This window comes from Octopus sinensis, linkage group LG1 (assembly GCF_006345805.1).
Source record: "Octopus sinensis linkage group LG1, ASM634580v1, whole genome shotgun sequence".
Lineage (NCBI taxonomy): Eukaryota > Metazoa > Mollusca > Cephalopoda > Octopoda > Octopodidae > Octopus > Octopus sinensis.
Genome location: NC_042997.1, coordinates 208196964 through 208223687, shown reverse-complemented (window position 1 = coordinate 208223687; position 26724 = coordinate 208196964). Strand labels below are relative to the sequence as shown.

The window sequence follows — 26724 nt, the reverse complement described above, 5'->3', positions numbered from 1 at the left end:
GGTCCCGGGGCCTTCCAGTTGCACCTTTTTGGGGCTGATTTCCTTCTCTTCCCTAACTGAAATGGCTAGTTCTGCCTGTTTTGGACAGACTACTGCAAAAAGAGAAATGAAGTTCAGTGAGAGAAATATGTTGAGCTAAAGAGGAAGTATAGGGTGAAGAGAAAAGGAATCTATGTTGTGATTGAGGAATTAAAACAGGGGTTGAAAGCTAAAGCACATAAGTTAAAAAAGATATGAACAGAGAATTGAGCAATACAGATTGAACAGACTTTTCTTTGAGCAAAATCAGAAACGAGTCTATCAGGAACTGGATGGGAAAAAGAAAAAGGTGAAAAAGCCATGCCGGATGCTGAGGAAATCAGAAGATTCTCGTTAAACATATGGTCTCTGGAGAAACAACATGAAACTGAAGCAGTGTGGCTAAAGACACTGAAAGAGGAGAGTGGAGAGTATAAGCAGGAGGATTTTAGAATATCTGAGGAGATGATTAGAGATCAGTACAGGAAAATTGCTGACTGAAAAGTGCCTGGCCCGGAGGGGGTTCAGGGCTTTGGGCTTAAAAACTTGACAGCTCTTCACAGGTGAATTGTGAGACAGCTGGACAAAATACTGAGAAGTGACAACAAGAATCACCACAACAATAACAATTACAGTGACAACAACCACTTCACTGACCATTCTACAGTACATGTGCATGCACACATGTGCACACATGTGCACACGCAACATATGCGTTTGTAATCACCCACATGTTTTCACCTACCACTAAAATCAAAGGAAATTAAATTTATTGCCGCTTTAGCGACCTCAGATCTTTTGAAGATGTTGAAAGCAACCTGTTGTCACTAAAGTGTCTAAAATTTGATAAAATTGTCCACAAAAGGTATGTGAGGAAGTTTTTTTGTTAAAAGTATTGTTTTCAACTGTCTACAAACACTTTCAGGCTGAAATAATGCATTCTTCCAAGATTAACTAAAACAAATTCTCAAACTGAAGGGGCTGAAATTCTAGCATTGGGCGCAAAACATCCCGTAGTCCCCACCCCCATCCCACCCATGGCTACATGCCTGTAACCCACAAACATATTTCTCCTCATGCATTTTGAGTATTGAAAGTGAAACAGATTCAGAATATTTACTGAGAATATGCACTTTCTCGAGTCTTTTTCAAAATTGCAGCCATTTGATGCAAAATGTTCAGCAAGTTCCGTCCAATTACCGTTATTGTGCCTGACGTCATATCTGTGCCCATTAAATCTTTTGTTTAATTGTTCTTTTGTGCAACCAACATAAACCAAGTTGTGTTTCATGCATTCTGCTGCATACACCAAATGGGAATCTCTACATGTCCCACCTTCTGTATAAATCATAACATTTCTGATATGATACCTGATGGAATTCACTTGATTCATGTTGTTGTTCAATGAACAGGGCTTACCTCTTTTGCGGCTGTTTTTCAGGGTACAACATGCAGGTACCCCAATGTTAGTTTCCTTGGAGTCAGAAGTAGAGGTTAATAATACTCTTATATTTTTATTCTGTCTAACAGCTACAATGGGCGACTGAGGAAATATTTGTTTTGAAACAAGGATATTTTACTGCAACAAGCTGGTAACTTTCATTCAACACTTTTGAAATGCCAGTGAAATTTTGGTCCTAGATATTCACTAAAGGGTTTCTGTCACACATTGTATTGTGTTTGCTAAAGTTATGTGTGAATTTGGTTTAACTTTCTTGGCTAATCTTAGCTATGTCATTTGCTATTTCCTTTAATCATGATTCACTGTAACTGCGTTTGACATTATGGTGCCCAAAAGCATTTGCACGTTTCTAGTAATCCTCTCTGTCAGTACAAATCTGTTTTACCCTCAAAAATTGGTATTTAGGATTTGGCTGAATAATATGAGGTGAATGATCGGAATGGTGGTGGAGGTAAATGTAGAATGACATGGGCTTGCAAAGTAACTCTGTCACTATTCTGCCTCCAGAAAACTTAACTTTTGTGTCCAAAAAATTCAACGCTAGTTTTTGAAAAACTAGACGTAAATTTTTATGTTGAACCTAAAGCCATAGTTTTTAGCATAACAGTCACAGAAATGCAAGAATTTAATTGAACTATTCTTTGATCTTTTCCAGACAAAATAATTCTGTAAATGGAAGAAGATACTTTCATTAATAAGGCCAAATCCAGGATTTTACAGCCAGAAAAAGGAACACCTGTATTTTATGGTCTCCCTGAAATACACAAAAAGTTCAAAAAATTTCCTCCAATGCGCCCAATTTGCCACACACATTTCTATTGTACAACCAAAATGTCGAAGTGGCTGGATGGCTTCCTACTCCCTGTTGCAAAAAGATCAAGTTCCTATATTCAGGATACTTGATTTTACGTCTAAAATAAACAAGTTTTTTAGGTACTGAAACAATGTTGAAAGGTGTTTTTTGGCAATCATGGATGTTTCTTCCTTATATCCCAATATTAACCACAGAGATTAATAGCCAAACAAAAGTATTTCATCAAATTTTCTCTGTAGGCTGTTGAAGCTTGTGTTACAAAGTAACTCAATGAAGTTTGGACAAACATTTTACCACCCGATAAAGGGTTGTGCCATGTGTACCCCTATGGCAGCTAATTTTGCTAATCTCTCCGTGAGGATATTCGAGACACAGTCACTGAAGGCATTCAAATTCCTACATGGTCATCAACCAATACTCTGGTCACGGTTCACTGATGAAGTCTTTTTTGTTTGGTAAGGATCACCGGGTAGTTTAATTGACTTCTTGCATTTCTGTGACTGTCTGTGAAGTTATATCAATCTTTTCAAAATAATATAATAATAATGATGATGATAATATAATATAATATAATAATAATAATAATAATAATAATAATAATAATAATAATAATAAAATCTGACATAGAAAGGCTATATATATATACAATGTATCGAAGGTGGTAGAGGCCTTATACAGCTAGAAAACTATTACAAAATAACCACCATAGGACTATAGAAATGTCTACATCAGAGGCAAGGAAAACTAATACAAATAGCCACAAAGCATGAACAAAACTAAAAACTGTTTTCAGTCTTAAAGAAAGCTGACAAATACAAACAAGAAGTCAAAGTACCTGACAACTATAAAGAAGAAGAAGAAACAACTGAAATCCAAACTAAAACTAGAACAGCAACGGATCATGATAAAACGATGGCAAGAAAAGCCCCTTCATAACAAATACTGGGCTAAACTAAATGCAAAAGAAATAGACAGAGAAAAATCCCAGCAATGGTTGAGAAGCTCAGAACTCAAAGCAGAAACAGAGGGATTTTTAATTGCAGCACAAGACCAAAGCCTCCCCACCAGAAATTACCAAAAACATGTAATGAAAAGAAATATAACAAGTAACTGCAGAATATGTGGAGATGGACAAGAAACAATAAATCATATTATCTCTGGCTGCCCAGTCCTGACTGAGATGGAATATATTCACAGACACAAGAGAGTTGGGACCTACATATACTGGAAGCTCTGCCAACACTATGGAATAACAACAGAAAAAAGATGGTATAGGCACACACCAGAAAAGGTCACAGAAAACGAGAAAGCAACCATACTCTGGGATATGCCAATACACACAGATAGAGAAATTAAAGCCAATAAGCTGAATTTAGTTGTCAGAGATCATGAAGAAAAAAAAATGCTTTCTAATTGCTGTATCAGTACCAGTGGATGACAATGTTTCTCTAACAGAAAGGGAGAAACTTTCAAAATGCAAAGCCCTGGAATATGGGGTCTAAAAACAGAAACAATTCCTATCATAGTAGGTGCATTAGCTATGATAAAAAAAAAAATTCAGACAAGTACATAACAAAACACCTGGCTTACAAGTATATATAACGTAGAGGAAATAGCACAACTAGGCACTGCACCATCCTACGCAGAACACTTTCAATACAGTAATCCTGTCTTTGTCAAGTTCAAAATAAGAAGTGATAAAAATTCAGAATTATAGAAATTTAAGTTTAAAGTATGAACGAGAACAACCAGCATCCACACATTGATGGAATGACATCATCGGTCTTTAAGCATTTGTACTGACATAGGGGATTACTGGAAACATACAAATGCTTTTGTGCATCGTTATGTCAACTGCGGTTATAGTGAATCACGATTAAAGGAAATAGCAAATGAAATAGCTAAGCTTAGGAAAGATAGTCAAACCTTCATGCATAATTTTAACAAACACATTACAATTGAATTCCTTTAGTGATTAACCGGTACTGAAATTTTGCTGGCCTTTCAAAAGTGATGCATAGAAGTCACCAGTGTGTGGTGAACAAATGTCTTCGTTTCAAACAGATAACATCCTCGGCCTCCTATTGTAACCTTTAGACGGAATAAGAATATAAGAGAATTATTGACCACTACTTCTTACTCCAAGAAAATGTACATTGGAATATGTGCATGCTGTACCTTGAAAAACAGCCACAAGAGAGGTAATCCCTGTTCATTGTGCAACAATATGGGTCAAGTGAATTCTGTCAGGAATCATATCAGAAATGTTATGATTTTTACAGACGGTGGGACATGTGGAGATTCCCATTTGGCGTACGTGGCAGAATGCACGAAACACAACTTGATTTATGTTGGTTGTACAACAGAATAATTAAACGAAAGACTTAATGGGCACAGATATGACATCGGGCACAATAGAGTAGTTGGACAGAACTTGCCAAACATTTAGCTTTTGAAAAATATTCTGAATCTGCTTCACTTTCACTTCTCAGTATAAAAGAGATGAAAGAGGCTGAAGTGATAAAGGAGGAAGAAGAAAGGCAAAATGTACATTTGGTGCAATGCAGTCAACAGGGACAGTGCCTGAGATGGGAGGAATATGTGATCAGTTGCAGAATCTCATTGCAGGAACTTTGGGCTTGGTCGAACAAGCAAGAACATCCATCCTGATCAAGTCTACTTTCGACGTTCTACCCTCACTGGCAAACTTAGCGCAGTGGAACGTAAAAACAACCGATGAGTGTAGATGTGGAGGGAAAGTGATGTTTAGACATGTTCTGTCAAACTGCAGACTAGCACTAGAAAAGTATACATGGCGTCATAATCAAGTCCTCGGCGTCATAAGTGCAGCACTCAAGGAGAAGATCAAGGGATACAATAGGGGAGAGTACCCAAAAGTGGAAAAGCGCAGGAAAGTATACTTCCAGAATGAGGGAAAAGGATATAAAACCAGGCCTATAAGTAAAGTATACGAGATAGATGTAAAATGGAAGGGATACTGGGAGGTGGCCACGGGTTTAGGAAGACTAGTAATATTTCCACTCATAAAAACGACAAAAAGACCAGATTTAGTCCTATGGGACAGAGAATGGAGAATAGGAATTTTGCTAGAACTGACAGTGTCATGGGAAGAGAACATCGACAATGCAGAGAAACGAAAGGAGAGGAGGTACGAAAAGCTAATCGAAGAATGCAGAGAACAGGGATGGACTGTCGAGTATTACCACCTGGCAGTGGGGGCTAGGGGCTTCATTGAAAGGAAAATGACAACGCTATTCAAAAGAAGATTTGCATTTTCTAGCTTGGAATTGAGAAACTAATAAGGAGAATACAGGAGGCAGTCGAAAAAGCCAGCTTCTATATATGGCTGAAGCAGGAAAACCAAAAATGGCTTGAAAATCATAACATACCGGCAGGAAAATAACATCACTAGGTGAGACAGGCTGACACTGAATTAGCTTCGCTGATTGACAGGTGACGGTCTCGTTTAAAGAATGCATGGGCCAAGACTACACGCCCTTCATTGGTCAGTTAAAGTTAAGACAGTGTCACGTGACAACTTGCTGGAGCCTAGCAGCAGGTATTTAAAGGGAAATTTGACAAGACAGGCAGTCGCCTGCTGATACTCGTTGACACTACATCGAAGAGGGTAGGGAGCAGAAGGAAAGAAGGAGAAAGAAGACATGCACTCAGCACAGAGCTGAAGACATCTCCAAAAGGGGGAGGGCACCACGTCAAAACAGTAGAGGAGTAGGGGCCAAAACTGGATGTGGTTCTTCCTGATGATGTCTTGAGCTAACTGGATGATTCTGTAAAGGAGTTGTTGTGGTAGCAGACCATGAAACACGGTTGAAATTCCTGCATGAGGAGAAATATGTTTGTGGGTTATTAACATCATGCCCTGCAGGAATGAATAAGATGACAGGAGAATATCATCAAATTTATACAAAACTGTTTGATTAAATATTCTTCTTTTTCCTTTCCTTTTTTTTCTTACCTCTTTCTTTTTGCCTGTTATAAAATTGAAACTTAAAGATTGATGATGTCATTCCATCAACGTGTGGATGCTGGTTGCTCTCGTTCATACTTCAAATTTAATATTTCAAACTCAACAAGTATAGACTTACTGTCGACATATCATTCAACCAATAAAACATCCATTACTATCGCATCGTGCTCTTCGTCTTGTCTTAATAGTAATAATAATAATAATAATAATAATAATAATAATAATAATAATAATAATAATATAACAATATTGCAATTTCTTGGCACACCCTCTGTATGGTGGATGTATCAGAGTTCACCGCTTGTCCCTGACCCCAATATAATCATCCAGTCCCCTCCATTTCATCAGTGTCAGCAGTACTCGGGTCACCTTATGAACCCTGTACTTTTTTCCTTAAACATATTTTTTCGTTCTTCTCCTCATTGACTCTCAGCATTGTTTATTTGTGTCTCCACCACCACCACCACCACCACCAGTGCAGCCATGGTCGTAGGCCAGAAATTGGTCAATATCCATGAAAGACAGGCCATCAGGGACAAACCCAGCAACGTCACAGTGGATACTTTGTGAGATGAATGTTTTTCTTTGTATTTGATCACCCTGCAGGACAAAAACTGGGCAAAAGGTGGAGGGTCTCAGTTTGAATCAATGACCATCCAGACAGTATTTCTTTATTATTATTATTATCATTATTATTATTGCTGCTGAAGACAGCCTTGTTATTGTCATATCGTTGTACACTGTGCTACTGATCCATGATAGTAGCAGTAATGATAATGTGTACCTGCCGAGACCAGAGAAGATAGAGAGGACCCCTTTATTGGGTTAGGTCTACGACAACGGGAAGTAGGTCTCTTTTGCCTTAGAGATGGTTGCTTTTGGTTGTAACACCACAGTCCTCTTTATGAGTGAAATGCCAAACAAAAATTATCATCACAACACTGAATCCCCAAGTAAAAGCCTTTTTGCAACCTACTGTACATCCAGGTGGACCTTGTCGTTTATTCGAATACCTCTGCAAAGTTGAGAAGAAGATGATCTCAGAATGATAAAAGGGCCATAATGGAATGTTATGGAAGAAGTGAGTCTACCAAACTAGGATACAGGAAATGGAGGCATGAAATATGGATAGAGAAACACATGATCCCTCTCTCCGAATATTGTTCTGTGAAATCCTTTGTAAATTAAAGTCTCCGTCTAACTTATGCTAGCATGAAAAAGTGGGGGGATGGGTGGAAGCTGCAGTCCGGGATCAAGAAAAAGAAGACCAGGATTAGAGTCATGGCATCTGGAATGTCATCTGGCATTCACTGGCAATCAAGTATTGTGGTCATGGAAGTTCCATGTTAGCAATATATAGAAATCTATTGTTGGCTAAGAGCAATGACATTCTCAGGAAAACATTAGGCGTTGACCAGTATGAAGCATCTGGTCTGCTTTGGAGGACGTTCAGGCCAGGAATTAACACAGGTAGTTTCCAGAAATTCTTGGTCTGGCTACCGAGGAGCAGCGCTGGCATAAACTCTATGGATGGGACTGACTGAGATGCCCTCGTACAGTGTCCAAGCATTTCTGATCTGCAGAGTCATGTTGAACAGCTGTTGGCACATATAGGAAGGATCTGGCTATGAGTTGAGTCTGTTTTGAGGATTACCCCATCACTGTCCTTTAACAAAGCAGGGCAGATGATGTTTCTCTCCCGAGAGAAAGGGGTTGTGTTGTGGACGAGGCCAAAAAAAATTAAGGAAAGACACCTTCCACTTCAGTTAAACCCACTTCCCTTTTTTGTTTTAAAGTTCCATTTGGAAAAGAAAGTGAGGGTGGAGAGGGAAGGTGGCTGACTGGTAAGAATGATTAGGGTGAATGAAGCTCCTTTAGGCATGCACCTGGTGAGTGGAGAACAACACCGGGGTGAGGACTCGTGCCCTTCATGGTCAGGGTGATCCTGGATCTGTGGGGTTCATTGATTGGTGCTTTCTTTCCCTTCATCCTTTATGTGAACCCTCCCCCCACACACACAGATTGTTAAATGTCCGAGTAATGCCCCTCACTTACGCCCTGTGGCAAATAAAAGAAATCATCATCGTCATCATTATCATCATCATCATCATCATAATTATTGCATTCTATATTAATCAGCAGGAATGTTGCCTTGATGTTTAATGACAACAGGTCACCTCAAATCCGAAGAATCTTTCTCTATTTACATAACGGTCTGCTAGTTATAAAGCTTTTTATTGAGTACTGCCTCCTCCAAGTATTGCCTTTTGGCGATACCTCACACACACACAAATCCTGTGATGTCCACTGTTTCTCTCTTCCAAATATCAGTCGCAAGGCTCTGGTCATCTTGAGGCTGCGGTAGAAGATACTTGCTCAAGGTGCTGTTGGACAGTGGGATTGAACTAGAACCAATTAATTGTACAGGGAACCTCACAATCCTCTTGGTTATAGAGCAAACAAAGGGGCCTCTAAGTGATGACTTGATCTGCTAGAAAAGGCAGTTAAATTTTCTTCATGTAACACCTAACATCTTAAACAAGGAAGGACACTTGGGGGTGTTTATGGTCGGAATGTCTTTGACCTGGTTCTACACCAACACAACCATGCCCTCCACTCATAAATAATGACATTTTCTCAATTTCTTCTGCTGTTTTGATTTTCAGATGCAGAAAATGTCGTCAAAAAGAAGGTCCATAATGTAAGCAAACATGAACTTCAAGTGGACTGGTATAAAAATCTAGTCTGGCAAGAAGATGCAATGATTGTGTCAAATGGCCCCAAAGACATGTCGGAAAAAATGTTAACTGATTTTTTGGAAGAGAACAGGAAATTAGAAATTGTACGTGTCTTCCCTGGAAGAAAACCTGGAACTTTTCTTGTGTATTGCGAAAATGAAATTGGTAAGTTTCTTCAAGTTTGATTTGTTCTGAAAAAGATTTCTTGGATTTTCTATTATTCTTTTACACCTTTCAGTCATTTGATTTAACCACCTTTAGTCAAAGAAATCTTTGTACTTTTTCTATTGGTCTCTTTTGTTGATCTGCTAAGTTTTGGGGACATAAACACACCAACATCAGTTGTCAAGTGATGGTGGGTATACAAACACAGACAGAAAACATATATATCATCATCATCATCATCATCATCGTTTAACGTCCGTTTTCTGCGCTAGCACGGGTTGGAAGGTTTCGACCAGGGTCTGGGGAGCTAGGGACTGCCCCAGGCTCCAGTCTAGTCTGGCAGTGTTTCTACAGCTGGATGCCCTTCCTAACGCCAACCACTCCGCGAGTGTAGTGGGTGTTTTTTACGTGCCACCTGCACAGGTGCCAGAGGGGTCTGGCATCGGCCATGTTCGAATGGTGCTTTTTATGTGGGGGGGGGGGGGCAGAAATATAGGGGAGCACCAGTGGGGAGGGGTGGTTCAGAGAAATGATGACAGGTTCTTAGGCAAGTAGAACGTAGGATATCAAGAGGGTAATGCATGGTGAAATAGCGTATTGAGGAGGGGGGTTCGAAGAGTAGACACCTATAATGGTGGTGGGAGAAACAACATCCGGTATAGATGGAGCAGAAATATAGAGATATCCGGTATTGGTGGTGGGGGTGGGCAGGGTGGGTGCACCGTGAATACGCGAAGGTTGAAAATAGATGATAGAGCGAGACTTGGTCGGGCAGAATTAATAGAGGAGAAATTAGATACAATAGTTAGATAGATAAATAACAACAGATAGAAAAACATGTATGATTGGTCGAGAAGTGAAGTGAAAATAAGCATTCAAACTTATCTGTGCTCGGGATTATAGCTGCTAGGTGAATGAATGAGAGAGCACATGTTGCTGCCTTAAGTAAAGAAATTGACCGGAAGAGGAATTTTTGGACAAGGCGGAAGTGTATTAAGGGAACAGGCTTCAAATATGGCGAAGATCGATAGACGAATACGCGAAGGTTGAAAATAGATGATAGAGCGAGACTTGGTCGGGCAGAATTAATAGAGGAGAAATTAGATACAATAGTTAGATAGATAAATAACAACAGATAGAAAAACATGTATGATTGGTCGAGAAGTGAAGTGATATATATATATATATAATATATATATATATATATATATATATATGTACTAGCATTAAAGACCCGTCGTTGCCGGGTCATAGTGCTAGTTCATGTATATATGTGTATATATATGGTACATATTACATGTACATCTATATATATATACATCACATAAAATACAAAATACAAAGTTATATCTTGATATCGCTGGCGATAACAGTACTTAAAATATATAACAGACTGGAATTGTTAGCCCGTCTCTTGTAATTTCGATCAATTGTATCTTGTCCTCCCTCTTGTATAGAAGTGTGGCTACAATCCAGCCTACCTCTACTTCTGGGTGGGGGGGGGGGCATTTTAAATTCTTTTCTGAGACATCCTACGTCCCAGATATAAAGGTAAAAATAAAATATTTCCACTTTGCAAGTTCGAGTCGAGTACTCCCTTGCACGCTCCGTTGACTCGAACCTTGCTTCTATTGTGGCGAATTTACCACCTCTGATTAGATACCTTTCATAGTCGCACCAAGACACTTTTCGAAGGTGCTTTCCTCCATGTTGTTTTATTATTACCCACAAGGGGCGAGCATAGATGGGACAATACAATCTGATGATGGGGTCAGACACACGGATGGGTTTTACCAAAAAAGCGAATTTTAAAAATTTACAGAGAATTACAAAAATAGCAAGAAATCGAATGATGGAACAGACCGGAAGACATTACGGGTGGAGTGGGTGCGGGTTTAGTTCGGACCTCACGAGCCCCGCCTCCCCACTGATACTTTTGGTTACGTTTGGTTTTACATTTATGTTGTATCATTCACTCGCAACTTTCGTGCTACATCTTTCCATCGTTCTTCATACACTCTCTTAGTCAGGCATATTCTCTCCAGCCCTATCTTCCTTTTCAGGTGAAAGATGAAATAATTCATCAAACCAGGGCCGGAGATGAACTTGTCTGACTGTAGACCTTTCATTCTCGTCTTCCATATCACCTCTTTCGCAATTGCTACTACAACGAGAAAACGAAACTTACCTTCATTCGCGAGGAAATCCGGTGGGTCAATTTTTGTAATCGACTCAGTCGACAGCTGTACTCTTCGTGTACTTGACAACAGCTGTTCGGCATAAACCCACACCTCAGTCATGTCCCTACAATGAACAATAGCGTGCGGGACGGTTTCCCTATCCCGCCCGCATCTTGGACATATCGGACTGTCTTGACCACCGTGCCTTGCGAGTTTATCCCGAACAGGTAGAGCTCCTCTGTAGCATTGCCATGCCAGAGACTTCTGGAAGTTGTCCAGTGTCTTCGGCTTGAACGTACGTCGGAACAGACTGGCCAGCTGATTATCGTCGAGACCTAGGGTTTCCCCCAAGGTATCTTCACATTCCGCCTCTAGCAACCCTCTGTAGAAGAATGTGGTGGAACCCCCACCGCAGGCGTTACCCGAGCGACGGAATAGCAGGAGAGCCTTGCGACACTCCGTGTACCAAGTACCAAGTTTCGATCTACGATTCAGCCAGGTTTCCCATCCACCGAAACTAGTGAACTTGGGAAACATCAGTTTTGCTAGCGGAGACCACACCCGTTCACCATCCAGGTAGAGCCACAGATGTCTTAACCTCAGCGCATGTCTGCGCATCATCAGCCAAGGCATCCCTAGCCCACCCTTTAACGGTTGTTGACAGCAAGTAGAGCGTTTCACAAGTGGTTTCCCGCTCTTCCACAAAAAGTAGAAGAGCTGTCTTTCCAACTTGATCAACCACGAATCAGGGCAAGGAACGACGGAAAGGCGGTAGGTGATAACCGATGCGATAAACACATTGGCCACCTCCGCCCTCCCTTTCAGGGATAGCCACCGCCAAGACCAGGTCTTGGTTACTGCAGCCACCCTGCTCGTTACCTCGCCCCAATTCTTCTCTATTTGGAGGTCTGGACCGAACCAGACCCCTAGCAATTTAATCGGACCCTCCGTCCAACGTCCCACGACGCTGTCCGGAGGCATCGACTTGCCTCTCCAGGTGCCGAGTTGCAAGCCGACTGACTTTTCGCGATTAACTTTTGCTCCTGTCACCGTCTCGTAAACCTCTATGGCCTTGCCTACTTTACATAGGTGGTCCATTTCGGTTACGATGATGGTGATGTCATCCGCGTACGCTGACACTGATTTTCCACTACCTGGCTGTCTCGGGATGCCGCTCAGTTTTCGCAGTAATGGCTCAAGAGCCATCATGTACAAAAGCGGGGAGAGCGGACACCCTTGACGAACCGAGCGCTTGATGTTGAATGGCTTCGACAAGAAGCCGTTCACCCGAACTACCGAGTCGATGTTATCGTAAATTTGTATAATCCACCTGAGGAAGCCAAGGCTCAGCCCGAACTGTGCCAGGGCAGATACCAGGTACCGATGGTCGACCCTATCAAATGCTTTAGATTGGTCTAAATGGACCAGTGCCCCACCCTTGCCAGAATCACTATTAAACCCCTCTATAGTGTACCGCATTAGATGGAGATTATCCTGAATGGTTCTGCCCGGAACGGCACATGTCTGTGCCTCCCCGATCAGACCATCCGCGACACGCGCCAATCTTTTCGATAACACTTTGGCCAAAATCTTCAACTCTGTGTTTAGCAGAGTGATGGGCCTGAAATTATCAATGCACTCCCCCTTGCTCGGGTCCTTTCTGACGAGTGTCACTACTCCCCGGCGCACAGATCTGGGTATAAGCCCGTTCTGCTGCCAGTTCGCATAGACCTCCGCCAGTAGGTGCCCGAACAAGTCTGGCATACTCTTATATAACTCATAGGGTAGACCATCCAAACCCGGCGCCTTGCCTGCGCCGCAGTCCGCCATTGCCTCAACCACTTCCTCAGGCGTGATTGGCCCTTCACAGCCCTCCGCATCTCGCCCCGATAAGCACGGCAGCCCGTCGAGTAGGTCCGTAAAGGCCCTCCTCCTATCCAGTCCGCCGCACTCACCGAAAAGCTGAGCGAAGTGCTCCTGAAAGGCCTCACACATCTCCTCGGGCTCGTTTATCAACTCACCTTGTTGGTTCGTCAAAGATCGAATCATGGCATCGTTACCATGCTGTGCTTCCACCACTCGGGCCCATCTCACGGCTTTGATTCCTTCACAACCCATATGGCGGATTCTAGCCCTGACAATGCAGCCCATGTGTTTGGCCTCGAAGTGCTGGTTTAACACCAGTCTCTTGGACGCCACCTGAGCCGCAGAGCCAGTTTTCAAGGCTTCCTCTAATTCCTTAACTAGAGTAGTTTCCCTTCTAGCCTCTCTAGCCACTACTCCTATGATATATCTAATTGACTCAAACTTGATGGCTCGTTTGAGGGCGTACCACCATTTGTTATTAATGATGGTACCAGATAGTGCCCTCTGAATTATATTCCTAATCCGGTCTTTGTACTCCTTAATCGCCAAAAGGGACGTATTAAGTTTCCAGTAACCGGATCCTCTATTTTTAACCTTATCTATGTCAAGCTTACAAGTGACCATTTTATGATCACTGTAGCTGATCGGGTAAAACTGTGGACACTTAGCTATTTTACTGTCTACTTTTCTAATTAGTATTCTATCTAAATATGACCTGGAAGATCCATCGCTGTTTGACCATGTCCACAATGGAGCGTTCGGAAATTCCAGCCTATAAGGATCTGCTAGCTCAAAGCGGCTTAGCAGTTCCATGAAGCCACTGTTACCTTTTCTATCTGAACGCGAGCCAACACAATCTACATCCGCTTTGCAAATTGTGTTAAAGTCTCCTAGCACAACTAATGAATGTGAAGTACCAAGAAAGTTTTCTAGTTCACGAAAATAATCACTTTGCCCTGTATGGTTGGGTGCGTAAATTGCAACCAGTCTGATAACTTTACCGTTACTGAACGTCAAATCCATGACGACCAGCCTACCTTCTGGATCTGCAAAAATTAACTTTTTCTCAGAAACCCGGTTTCTTTTTATTAGGACCAACACCCCACTTCTGCCAGTAGGACTGCCAGGAGAGAAAAAACTCTCGTAGCCGTCAAACAGCGGGAGTAGACCTCTTGGCCCCTCTAACCGGGTTTCTGTAGCAACAATAACATCTAAATTACGCGACCTGATATCATGCAGGAAGCGACCTTGCTTCCAGCCTGCTCCCAGGCCGCGCACATTCAAACAACCAACATAAATGCAATCCATTACTTACCTTTATATCAGTGGTTCGGTTTTCTCTTTTTCTTCTTTGTTTAACTCTTTTTCAGGGCCTCGTGGGGGAGTCTGACGTAGGCCCTCGAATATATGTGGAGATGTCACATCCATTCTAAGTGGGCCTACGTCATGGAAGAATTCGGACTTTATCCGCCCGTAATCCTTCCGGCCTATTCTGTAAACTACATAGTTGTTCTTTTTCCCTATTCTCTCCACTTTGGCCATAGCTGCCAATACGTTCCCGAGTCTGTTGTTTGATGCCTTCACGGCCATATATGAGGTCATCGACTCTCTTTTCTTTTTTAAGTTCACTCTGGGAGGGGTGGTTTCCGTTTTTCTTTTTTTTCTGGTGATTTTTGCCCACCCCTCCTCATTTTTCTTTTCCTCGCTCTTATTTTCCTCCGCCGCTGGTTCTGCTGTCTCCGTCACCTCCACACCTTCAGTCGTCCCTTCTGGGCCGCCCGGCGCTGCTTCTGGTGACACTTTATCTTCTTTTCCACCTGGCTGAGGTGCTTCCTGCGGTTTGGGTTGGGGTTGGCATTCCGCCCTTACATGACCCTTCTTGCCGCAGCCGAAGCACCTCGGCTTTCTGCCCTCCACGAAAACTGTTATTCTCTCTTCTTCACTTATTTTTAAAGTTTCTGGAATCTCCTCCAGTGTTTGAACTTCCGCCTGAATGGCTATTACTATTTTCTGCCCTTTCCAAAATTCCTCTTCCTCCACTGTGGCCTGGAGGATGTTTATTTTTTCCTCCAGGCCTACCATCACTGCTGCCACCAGACATTTGGCATCTGCCTCTGGGGGAATGTTGTTCATCGTGATTCTCGATGTTCTTTTCCCTCTATACAAGGGGAGGAGAACAATGTTCTCCGCTTTAATCGGCTCCATAGATAGTTTTTTTGCTATCTCCTCTGTAGTAAAATGCACCTCCACTGTGCCGTATCTCTTTCCTCTGTTAATCTAAGTTATCTTGTCCATTAATGGTTTTAGACAATTCTCTATTTTTTTTTCTTCAATTTTTTGTATCATTTTTGTCGTCGTGTTAAATGTCTTATAGATTATTCTTTTTTTTTCTATTTCATCGTGTTTTTGGACGTTTGTGACCACTGTCACTTCCGTGCCCTCTTTTGTGACACAGTCCGCATATTTTTTCAAATCTTCCACATTTATTTTTTTGATCTTTTTTCCGGCCACTTCAGAGAATTTTTTTGCTGGAGCTGGTGCTTGGTTTTCCTTTTTCTTTGGCGACATAGCCTCTTTTTTCTTTGGCGACACCGCCTCTTTTTTCCTTGGCGACATCGCCGGAGACTCCTCTTCACTCGTCACGGGAGAATAAGAGATGGGGGATTCCATCTCGAACAGTTGGCTTAACAAGCCCTTGGTAAATTCAAGATAAATGATATTTTTCCCCCACGGAGGGGGGAACACCAACGCGAAGTCCTCGCACGAGGGCTGACTTTGACAGTTAGACAGCAATATACAAAACAGGTAGACAAACAGTAGAGAATAACAGAGATAATAATACGACGGCAAAAATATATTAACTTACAATAAACGCAAATAGCTTTCCGCCATGTGTTCAAATCTTCTTTTTTCTCTACATTGTATACTTTATAGACAATAGTCTTTTCTTTAATTTAATTTCTTATTATCCATCTGGACTATTCCATTTCTGCACGCTAATTTTATTTTTAATTAATTCAAGTTCAAGTCATTGATGCAATTTTATACCAATTGCTATTTTGTTATATTACGATTATATTATACTTTAGTTTGATTTTAAATATTACTTACTACATATTATTCAATTGTTATTATTATTTTTATTGTTAAAGTGAAAGCATCTGACATAAAATAAAGAAATATTTTTGTTTCACTTTTAACACGTAATACTGAAATAGTAGAGAAGATATGATATTGCAATGGGCTCGCTCTAGGCAAGAAGTTGAACAATTTTTTTTGCCCATGAAACTACATGGACCCTAAGTAAGGCATGTGTAAAATTTGAATGAAATTGGTTGTGTAGTTCTCAAGTTTTAGGGAAACACACAGATAGACAAACAGACAGACACACATTCTCAGTTTTATATATATAAAGATATATATATATATATATATATATATATATATATACAACGGGTTTCTTTCATTTCCTGCCTACCAGATCCACTCACAAGGCTTTGGTTGGCCTGAGGCTATAGTAGGAGACACTTGCCCAAGATGCCATGCTGTGGGACTGAACCTGGAACCATGTGGATGCCCTTCATGTTGCCAACCTTCACCTATTTCCAAGTAAGGTAATGTTTCCCAGTCACCAGACATGTTTTAAGGAAGATTGGAAATGAAGGACACTGCTTGTATGACAGGGACACTCATTTACAACAAGCACGGAGACACTAACAGACAGACAGATGGCTTCTTTTAGTCTTCATCTACCAAATCCACTCATAAGGCTTTGGTCAACCCAAGGCTATATTAGAATACATTTGTTCCAAGTGCTACACAGTGGGACTGAACCCAGAACCATATGGCTGGGAAGCAACCATCTTACCACACAGCCACACCTGTGCCTATATGGAGTTGTTAAATAATTGGAACTGCATTTTAATGCTAAAATCTCCATATTTGAAGAATTCTCAAAATCATTTAAAAGTAAAATGTGTTAAAACGTCAGTAAATTGACTTCAGTTTGATTCTTTTACCAAAATTTAATCTATCTCCATGTGTTTGTTGCTTGCTGGACTTGCTATTATAGCAGTGAAAGAGAGAGAGAGGAAGGGAAAATCTATGTACTTCAGGGGAGAGTATCACGTCTCTTTTATTTTCACTTAGTTTTTGAGTCAGAAAGTTTTTGTCTTCTTTCGGTAGAATATAAATAACGAGAAGAGTAACCATGTTTTATCATAGGAGAGTTTATTATTACCAGAATATCTGTTGATGGTTCCATTTCAGCTTTATTAAACCTCATCAGCACACATTCAAAGTTTTTTTTTTTTTCCATATTTTTAAATTTGTTCGTCTAAAGTCATTTAAGAGTTGAAATTAATCTGTTATTTATTTCCATTCACTGTATTTATTGCAGATTTTGAGAATGTTCAGAAGCTGTGCCAAAACAACCCCTTAAAAGGAAATCAACTGAAAGTGGATAGAATTAAGGAAATAAACAGTGTTCAAGTGAAAAACGTTTCTTCAAATGTCAGCTCTGAGAGACTTCAAAGTTATTTTGGAAACAGAAAAAAAAGTTCTGCTGGAGAAATTTCTTCATTTCAACAACAAACCTCTGATACTTACATTATAAGTTTTAAAGAGCCGTGTGGTAAGTAATTTTTTTCTCCCATCTTTGTCTCGTCTACCTTTCAGAATCAATTATTATCATTCTTTTAATTATGGTCAATAAAATAAGTACCAGTTGAGCACTGGAGTCAATCTACTTGACTTAGACACTGTTTCAAAATTGCAGGCCTTGTGCCAAAATTTGAAACCAAAATTCCAGTGATGTTTATGGTCAATAAAATAAGTACCAGTTGAGCACTGGGGTTGATGTAATTGACTTAGCCACTCTCCTGAAATTGCAGGCCTTGTGCCAAAATTTGAAACCAAAATTCCAGTGATGTTTATGGTCAATAAAATAAGTACCAGTTGAGCACTGGGGTTGATGTAATTGACAGAGACACTCTCCTGAAATTGCTGGCCTTGTGCCAAAATTTGAAAGCGAAATTTTAGTGATGTTTGTGGTCAATAAAATAAGTACCAGTTGTGCACTGGGGTTGATGTAATTGACTTAGACACTCTCCTGAAATTGCTGGCCTTGTGCCAAAATTTGAAACCAAAATCTCAGTGATGTTTATGGTCAATAAAATAAGTACCAGTTGAGCACTGGGGTTGATGTAATTGACTTAGCCACTCTACTTAAATTACTGGCCTTGTGCCAAAATTTGAAAGGAAAATTCCAGTGATGTTTATGGTGAATAAAATAAGTACCAGTTGAGCACTGGGTTTGATGTAATTGACTTAGCCATTCTCCTGAAATTGCTGGCCTTGTGCCAAAATTTGAAAGCAAAATTCCAGTGATGTTTATGGTCAATAAAATAAGTACCAGTTGAGCACTGGGGTTGATGTAATTGACTTAGCCACTCTCCTGAAATTGCTGGCCTTGTGCCAAATTTTGAAAACAAAATTCCAGAGATGTTTATGGTCAATAAAATAAGTACCAGTTGAGCACTGGGGTTGATGTAATTGACTTAGCTATTCTCCTGAAATTGCTGGCCTTGTGCCAAAATTTGAAACCAAAATTCCAGTGATGTTTATGGTCAATAAAATAAGTACCAGTTGAGCACTGGGGTTGAAGTAATTGACTTGGACACTCTCTTGAAATTGCTGGTTTTGTGCCAAAATTTGAAACCAAAATTCCAGTGATGTTTATGGTCAATAAAATAGGTACCATTTGAGCACTGGGGTTAATGTAATTGACTTGGACACTCTCCTGAAATTGCTGGCCTTGTGCCAAAATTTGAAACCAAAATTCCAGTGATGTTTATGGTCAATAAAATAAGTACCAGTTGAGCACTGGGGTTGAAGTAATTGACTTAGCCACTCCCATGAAATTTCTGGTTTTGTGCCAAAATTTGAAACCCAAATTCCAGTGATGTTTATGGTCAATAAAATAGGTACCAGTTGAGCACTGGGGTTAATGTAATTGACTTGGACACTCTCCTGAAATTGCTGGCCTTGTGCCAAAATATGGGAGCAAAATTCCAGTGATGTTTATGGTCAATAAAATAAGTAGCAGTTGAGCACTGGGGTTGAAGTAATTGACTCAGCCACTCTCTTGAAATTGCTGGTTTTGTGCCAAACTTTGAAACCAAAATTCCAGTGATGTTTATGGTCAATAAAATAAGTACCAGTTGAGCACTGGGGTTGATGTAATTGACTTAGCCAATGTCCTGAAATTGCTGGTTTTGTGCAAAACTTTGAAACCAAAATTCCAGTGATGTTTATGGTCAGTAAAATAAGTACCAGCTGAGCACTGGGGTTGATGTAATTGACTCAGCCACTCTCTTGAAATTGCTGGTTTTGTGCCAAAATTTGAAACCAAAATTCCAGAGATGTTTATGGTCAATAAAATAAGTACCAGTTGAGCACTGGGGTTGATGTAATTGACTTGTACACTCTCCTGAAATTGCTGGCCTTTTGCCAAAATTTGAAAGCAAAATGCCAGTGATGTTTATGGTCAATAAAAAAAGTACCAGTGGTGCACTGGGGTTGATGTAATTGACTTAGACACTCTCCTGAAATTGCTGCCCTTGTGCCAAAATTTCAAACCAAAATTCCAGTGATGTTTATGGTCAATAAAATAAGTACCACTTGAGCACTGGGGTTAATGTAATTGACTTGGACACTCTCCTGAAATTGCTGGCCTTGTGCCAAAATTTGAAAGCAAAATTCCAGTGATGTTTATGGTCAATAAAATAAGTACCAGTTGTGCACTGGGGTTGAAAGAATTGACTTTGCCACTCTCTTGAACTTGCTGGTTTTGTGCCAAACTTTGAAACCAAAATTCCAGTGAGGTTTATGGTCAATAAAATAAGTACCAGTTGATCACTGGGGTTCATGTAATTGACTTAGTCACTCTCCTGAAATTGCTGGCCTTGTGCCAAACTTTGAAACCAAAATTCCAGTGATGTTTATGGTCAATAAAATAAGTACCACTTGAGCACTGGGGTTAATGTAATTGACTTGGACACTCTCCTGAAATTGCTGGCCTTGTGCCAAAATTTGAAACCAAAATTCCAGAGATGTTTATGGTCAATAAAATAAGTACCAGTTGAGCACTGGGGTTGAAGTAATTGACTCAGCCACTCTCTTGAAATTGCTGGTTTTGAGCCAAACTTTGAAACCAAAATTCCAGTGATGTTTATGGTCAATAAAATAAGTACCAGTTGAGCACTGGGGTTTATGTAATTGACTTAGACACTCTCCTGAAATTGCTGGCCTTGTGCCAAAATTTGAAACCAAAATCTCAGTGATGTTTATGGTCAATAAAATAAGTACTAGTTGAGCTCTGGGGTTGATGTAATTGACTTAGCCACTCTACTTAAATTACTGGCCTTGTGCCAAAATTTGAAAGCAAAATTCCAGTGATGTTTATGGTCAATAAAATAAGTACCAGTAGAGCACTGGGGTTGATCTAATTGACTTTGCCACTCTCCTGAAATTGCTGGCCTTGTACCAAAATTTGAAAGCAAAATTCCAGTTATGTTTATGGTCAATAAAATAAGTACCAGTTGAGCACTGGGGTTGATGTAATTGACTTTGCCACTCTCCTGACATTCCTGGCCTTGTGCCAAAATTTGAAAGCAAAGTTCCAGAGATGTTTATGGTCAATAAAATAGGTACCAGTTGAGCACTGGGGTTGATGTAATTGACTTGAACACTCTCCTGAAATTGCTGCCCTTGTGCCAAAATTTGAAACCAAAATTCCAGTGATGTTTATGGTCAATAAAATAAGTACCACTTGAGCACTGGGGTTGATGTAATTGACTTAGCCAATGTCCTGAAATTCCTGGCCTTGTGCTAAAATTTGAAAGCAAAATTCCAGTGATGTTTATGGTCAATAAAATAGGTACCACTTGAGCACTGGGGTTAATGTGAATGACTTGGACACTCTCCTGAAATTGCTGGCCTTGTGCCAAAATTTGGAGTCAAAATTCCAGTGATGTTTATGGTCGATAAAATAAGTACCAGTTGTGCACTGGGGTTGAAGGAATTGACTTTGCCACTCTCTTGAAATTGCTGATTTTGTGCCAAACTTTGAAACCAAAATTCCAGTGAGGTTTATGGTCAATAAAATAAGTACCAGTTGATCACTGGGGTTCATGTAATTGACTTAGTCACTCTCCTGAAATTGCTGGCCTTGTGCCAAAATTTGAAACCAAAATTCCAGAGATGTTTATGGTCAATAAAATAAGTACCAGTTGAGCACTGGTGTTGAAGTAATTGACTCAGCCACTCTCTTGAAATTGCTGGTTTTGTGCCAAACTTTGAAACCAAAATTCCAGTAATGTTTCTGGTCAATAAAATAAGTACCAGTTGTGCACTGGGGTTGAAGGAATTGAGTTTGCCACTCTCTTGAAATTGCTGGTTTTGTGCCAAACTTTGAAACCAAAATTCCAGTGATGTTTATGGTCAATAAAATAAGTACCAGTTGAGCACTGGGGTTGAAGTAATTGACTCAGCCACTCTCTTGAAATTGCTGGTTTTGTGCCAAACTTTGAAACCAAAATTCCCGTGATGTTTATGGTCAATAAAATAAGTACCAGCTGAGCACTGGGGTTGATGTAATTGACTCAGCCACTCTCTTGAAATTGCTGGTTTTGTGCCAAACTTTGAAACCAAAATCTCAGTGACGTTATGGTCAATAAAATAAGTACTAGTCGAGCTCTGGGGTTGATGTAATTGACGTAGCCACTCTACTTAAATTACTGGCCTTGTGCCAAAATTTGAAAGCAAAATTCCAGTGATGTTTATGTCAATAAAATAAGTACCATTGAGCACTGGGGTTGATCTAATTGACTTTGCCACTCTCCTGAAATTGCAGTTCTGTGCCAAATTTGAAACCAAAATTCCAGTGAAGTTTATGGTGAGTAAAAAAAGTACCATTGAGCACTGGGGTTGATGTAATTGACTCAGCCACACTCATGAATTGCTGTTTTTTGTGCAAAAATTTGAAACCAAAATTCCAGTGATGGTTATGGTCAAAAAATAAGTACCGGTTGATCACTGGGGTTGATGTAATTGACTTAGTCACTCTCCTGCAATTGCTGGCCTTGTGCCAAAATTTGAAACCAAATTCCAGAGATGTTTATGGTCAATAAAATAAGTACCAGTTGAGCACTGGGGTTTTATGTAATTGACTTAGACAGTCTCCTGAAATTGCTGGCCTTGTACCAAAATTTGCAAGCAAAATTCCAGTTATGTTTATGGTCAATAAAATAAGTACCAGTTGAGCACTGGGGTTGATGTAATTGACTTAGTCACTCTCCTGAAATTGCTGGCCTTGTGCCAAAATTTGAAACCAAAATTCCAGAGATGTTTATGGTCAATAAAATAAGTACCAGTTGAGCACTGGTGTTGAAGTAATTGACTCAGTCACTCTCTTGAAATTGCTGGTTTTGTGCCAAAATTTGAAACCAAAATTCCAGTGATGTTTATGGTCAATAAAATAAGTACCAGTTGTGCACTGGGGTTGAAGGAATTGACTTTGCCACTCTCTTGAAATTGCTGGTTTTGTGCCAAACTTTGAAACCAAAATTCCAGTGATGTTTATGGTCAATAAAATAGTACCAGCTGAGCACTGGGGTTGATGTAATTGACTCAGCCACTCTCTTGAAATTGCTTTTGTGCCAAACTTTGAAACCAAAATTCCAGTGATGTTTATGGTCAATAAAATAAGTACCAGTTGAGCACACTGGGGTTATGTAATTAACTTGGACACTCTCTTGAAATTGCTGTCCTTGTGCCAAAATTTGAAACCAAAATCTCAGTGATGTTTATGGTCAATAAAATAAGTACTAGTTGAGCTCTGGGTTTGATGTAATTGACGTAGCCCTCTAATTAAATTGCTGGCCTTGTGCCAAAATTTGAAAGTAAATTCCAGTGATGTTTATGGTCAATAAAATAAGTACCCTTGATCACTGGGGTTGATCTAATGACTTTGCCACTCTCCTGAAATTGCTGGCCATGTACCAAAATTTGAAAGCAAAATTCCCGTTATGTTTATGGTCAATAAAATAAGTACCAGTTGAGCACTGGGGTTGATGTAATTGACTTTGCCACTCTCTTGAAATTGCTGGTCTTGTGCCAAAATTTGAAACCAAATTCCAGTGAAGTTTATGGTGAATAAAATAAGTACCAGTTGAGCACTGGGGTTGATGTAATTGACTCAGCCACCTCATGAATTGCTGGTTTTGTGCCAAACTTTGAAACCAAAATTCCAGTGATGTTTATGGTCAATAAAATAGTACCAGCTGAGCACTGGGGTTGATGTAATTGACTCAGCCACTCTCATTGAAATTGCTGGTTTTGTGCCAAACTTTGAAACCAAAAATCCAGAGATGTTTATGGTCAATAAAATAAGTAGCAGTTGAGAACTGGGGTTGAAGTAATTGACTCAGCACCACTCTCTGAAATTGCTGGTTTTGTGCCAAACTTTGAAACCAAAATTCCAGAGATGTTTATGGTCATAAAATAAGTAGCAGTTGAGCACTGGGGTTGAAGTAATTGACATAGCCACTCTCTTGAAATTGCTGGTTTTGTGCCAAAATTTTAAACCAAAAATCCAGAGATGTTATGGTCAATAAAATAAGTACCAGTTGAGCACTGGGGTTGATGTAATTGACTGTGCCACTCTCTTGAAATTGCTGGTCTTGTGCCAAAATTTGAAACCAAAATTCCAGTGAAGTTTATGGTCAATAAAATACGTACCAGTTGAGCACTGGGGTTGATGTAATTGACTCAGCCACTCTCATGAAATTGCTGGTTTTGTGCCAAAATTTGAAACAAAAATTCCAGAGAGGTTTATGGTCAATAAAATAAGTACCAGTTGAGCACTGGGGTTAATGTAATTGACTTTGCCACTCTCTTGAAATTGCTGGTCTTGTGCCAAAATTTGAAACCAAAAATCCAGAGATGTTTATGGTCAATAAAATAAGTAGCAGTTGAGCACTGGGGTTGAAGTAATTGACTCAGCCACTCCCTTGAAATTGCTGGTTTTGTGCCAAACTTTGAAACCAAAATTCCAGTGATGTTTATGGTCAATAAAATAAGTAGCAGTTGAGCACTGGATTTGAAGTAATTGACTCAGCCACTCTCTTGAACTTGCTGGTTTTGTGCCAAACTTTGAAACCAAAATTCCAGAGATGTTTATGGTCAATAAAATAAGTAGCAGTTGAGCACTGGGGTTGAAGTAATTGACTTAGCCACTCTCTTGAAATTGCTGGTTTTGTGCCAAAATTTGAAACCAAAATTCCAGAGATGTTTATGGTCAATAAAATAAGTACCAGTTGAGCACTGGGGTTGATGTAATTGACTGTGCCACTCTCTTGAAATTGCTGGTCTTGTGCCAAAATTTGAAACCAAAATTCCATTGAAGTTTATGGTGAATAAAATAAGTAACAGTTGAGCACTGGGTTTGATGTAATTGTCTCAGCCACTCTCATGAAATTGCTGGTTTTGTGCCAAAATTTGAAACCAAAATTCCAGAGAGGTTTATGGTCAATAAAATAAGTACCAGTTGAGCACTGGGGTTGATGTAATTGACTTTGCCACTCCCTTGAAATTGCTGGTCTTGTGCCAAAATTTGAAACCAAAAATCCAGAGATATTTATGGTCAATAAAATAAGTAGCAGTTGAGCACTGGGGTTGAAGTAATTGACTCAGCCACTCCCTTGAAATTGCTGGTTTTGTGCCAAACTTTGAAACCAAAATTCCAGTGATGTTTATGGTCAATAAAATAAGTAGCAGTTGAGCACTGGGGTTGAAGTAATTGACTCAGCCACTCTCTTGAACTTGCTGGTTTTGTGCCAAACTTTGAAACCAAAATTCCAGTAATGTTTCTGGTCAATAAAATAAGTACCAGTTGTGCACTGGGGTTGAAGGAATTGAGTTTGCCACTCTCTTGAAATTTCTGGTTTTGTGCCAAACTTTGAAACCAAAATTCCAGTGATGTCTATGGTCAATAAAATAAGTACCAGTTGAGCACTGGGGTTGAAGTAATTGACTCAGCCACTCTCTTGAAATTGCTGGTTTTGTGCCAAACTTTGAAACCAAAATTCAGTGAGTTTATGGTCAATAAAATAAGTACTAGTTGAGCACTGGGGTTGGTGTAATTGACGTAGCCACTCTACTTAAATTACTGGCCTTGTGCCAAAATTTGAAAGCAAAATTCCAGTGATGTTTATGGTCAATAAAATAAGTACCAGTTGAGCACTGGGGTTGATCTAATTGACTTTGCCACTCTCCTGAAATTGCAGTTCTTGTGCCAAAATTTGAAACCAAAATTCCAGTGAAGTTTATGGTGAGTAAAATAAGTACCAGTTGAGCACTGGGGTTGATGTAATTGACTTAGCCACTCTAATGAAATTGCTGGTTTTGTGCCAAAATTTGAAACCAAAATTCCAGTGATGTTTATGGTCAATAAAATAAGTACCGGTTGATCACTGGGGTTGATGTAATTGACTTAGTGACTCTCCTGAAATTGCTGGCCTTGTGCCAAAATTTGAAACCAAAATTCCAGAGAAGTTTATGGTCAATAAAATAAGTACCAGTTGAGCACTGGGTTTTATGTAATTGACTTAGACAGTCTCCTGAAATTGCTGGCCTTGTACCAAAATTTGCAAGCAAAATTCCAGTTATGTTTATGGTCAATAAAATAAGTACCAGTTGAGCACTGGGGTTGATGTAATTGACTTAGTCACTCTCCTGAAATTGCTGGCCTTGTGCCAAAATATGAAACCAAAATTCCAGAGATGTTTATGGTCAATAAAATAAGTACCAGTTGAGCACTGGTGTTGAAGTAATTGACTCAGTCACTCTCTTGAAATTGCTGGTTTTGTGCCAAAATTTGAAACCAAAATTCCAGTGATGTTTATGGTCAATAAAATAAGTACCAGTTGTGCACTGGGGTTGAAGGAATTGACTTTGCCACTCTCTTGAAATTGCTGGTTTTGTGCCAAACTTTGAAACCAAAATTCCAGTGATGTTTATGGTCAATAATATAAGTACCAGCTGAGCACTGGGGTTGATGTAATTGACTCAGCCACTCTCTTGAAATTGCTGGTTTTGTGCCAAACTTTGAAACCAAAATTCCAGTGATGTTTATGGTCAATAAAATAAGTACCAGTTGAGCACTGGGGTTGAAGTAATTGACTCAGCCACTCTCTTGATATTGCTGGTTTTGTGTCAAACTTTGAAACCAAAATTCCAGTGATGTTTATGGTCAATAAAATAAGTACCAGTTGAGCACTGGGGTTTATGTAATTGACTTGGACACTCTCTTGAAATTGCTGTCCTTGTGCCAAAATTTGAAACCAAAATCTCAGTGATGTTTATGGTCAATAAAATAAGTACTAGTTGAGCTCTGGGTTTGATGTAATTGA

General features: G+C 39.9%; 1 protein-coding gene across 1 annotated transcript in view; it reads left to right on the top strand.

Moving 5' to 3' along the window:
- The first annotated feature begins 8965 nt into the window (after positions 1-8965).
- The window catches only part of LOC115217639 (protein mono-ADP-ribosyltransferase PARP14-like), a 231251-nt gene continuing 213492 nt past the window's right edge, over positions 8966-26724 (top strand). The window contains exons 1-2 of the mRNA XM_029787393.2: positions 8966-9206; positions 17652-17885. Coding sequence (XP_029643253.2) covers positions 9065-9206; positions 17652-17885 — 376 coding nt within the window. The 5' untranslated portion in view covers positions 8966-9064. The remainder of the gene's footprint in view (positions 9207-17651; positions 17886-26724) is intronic.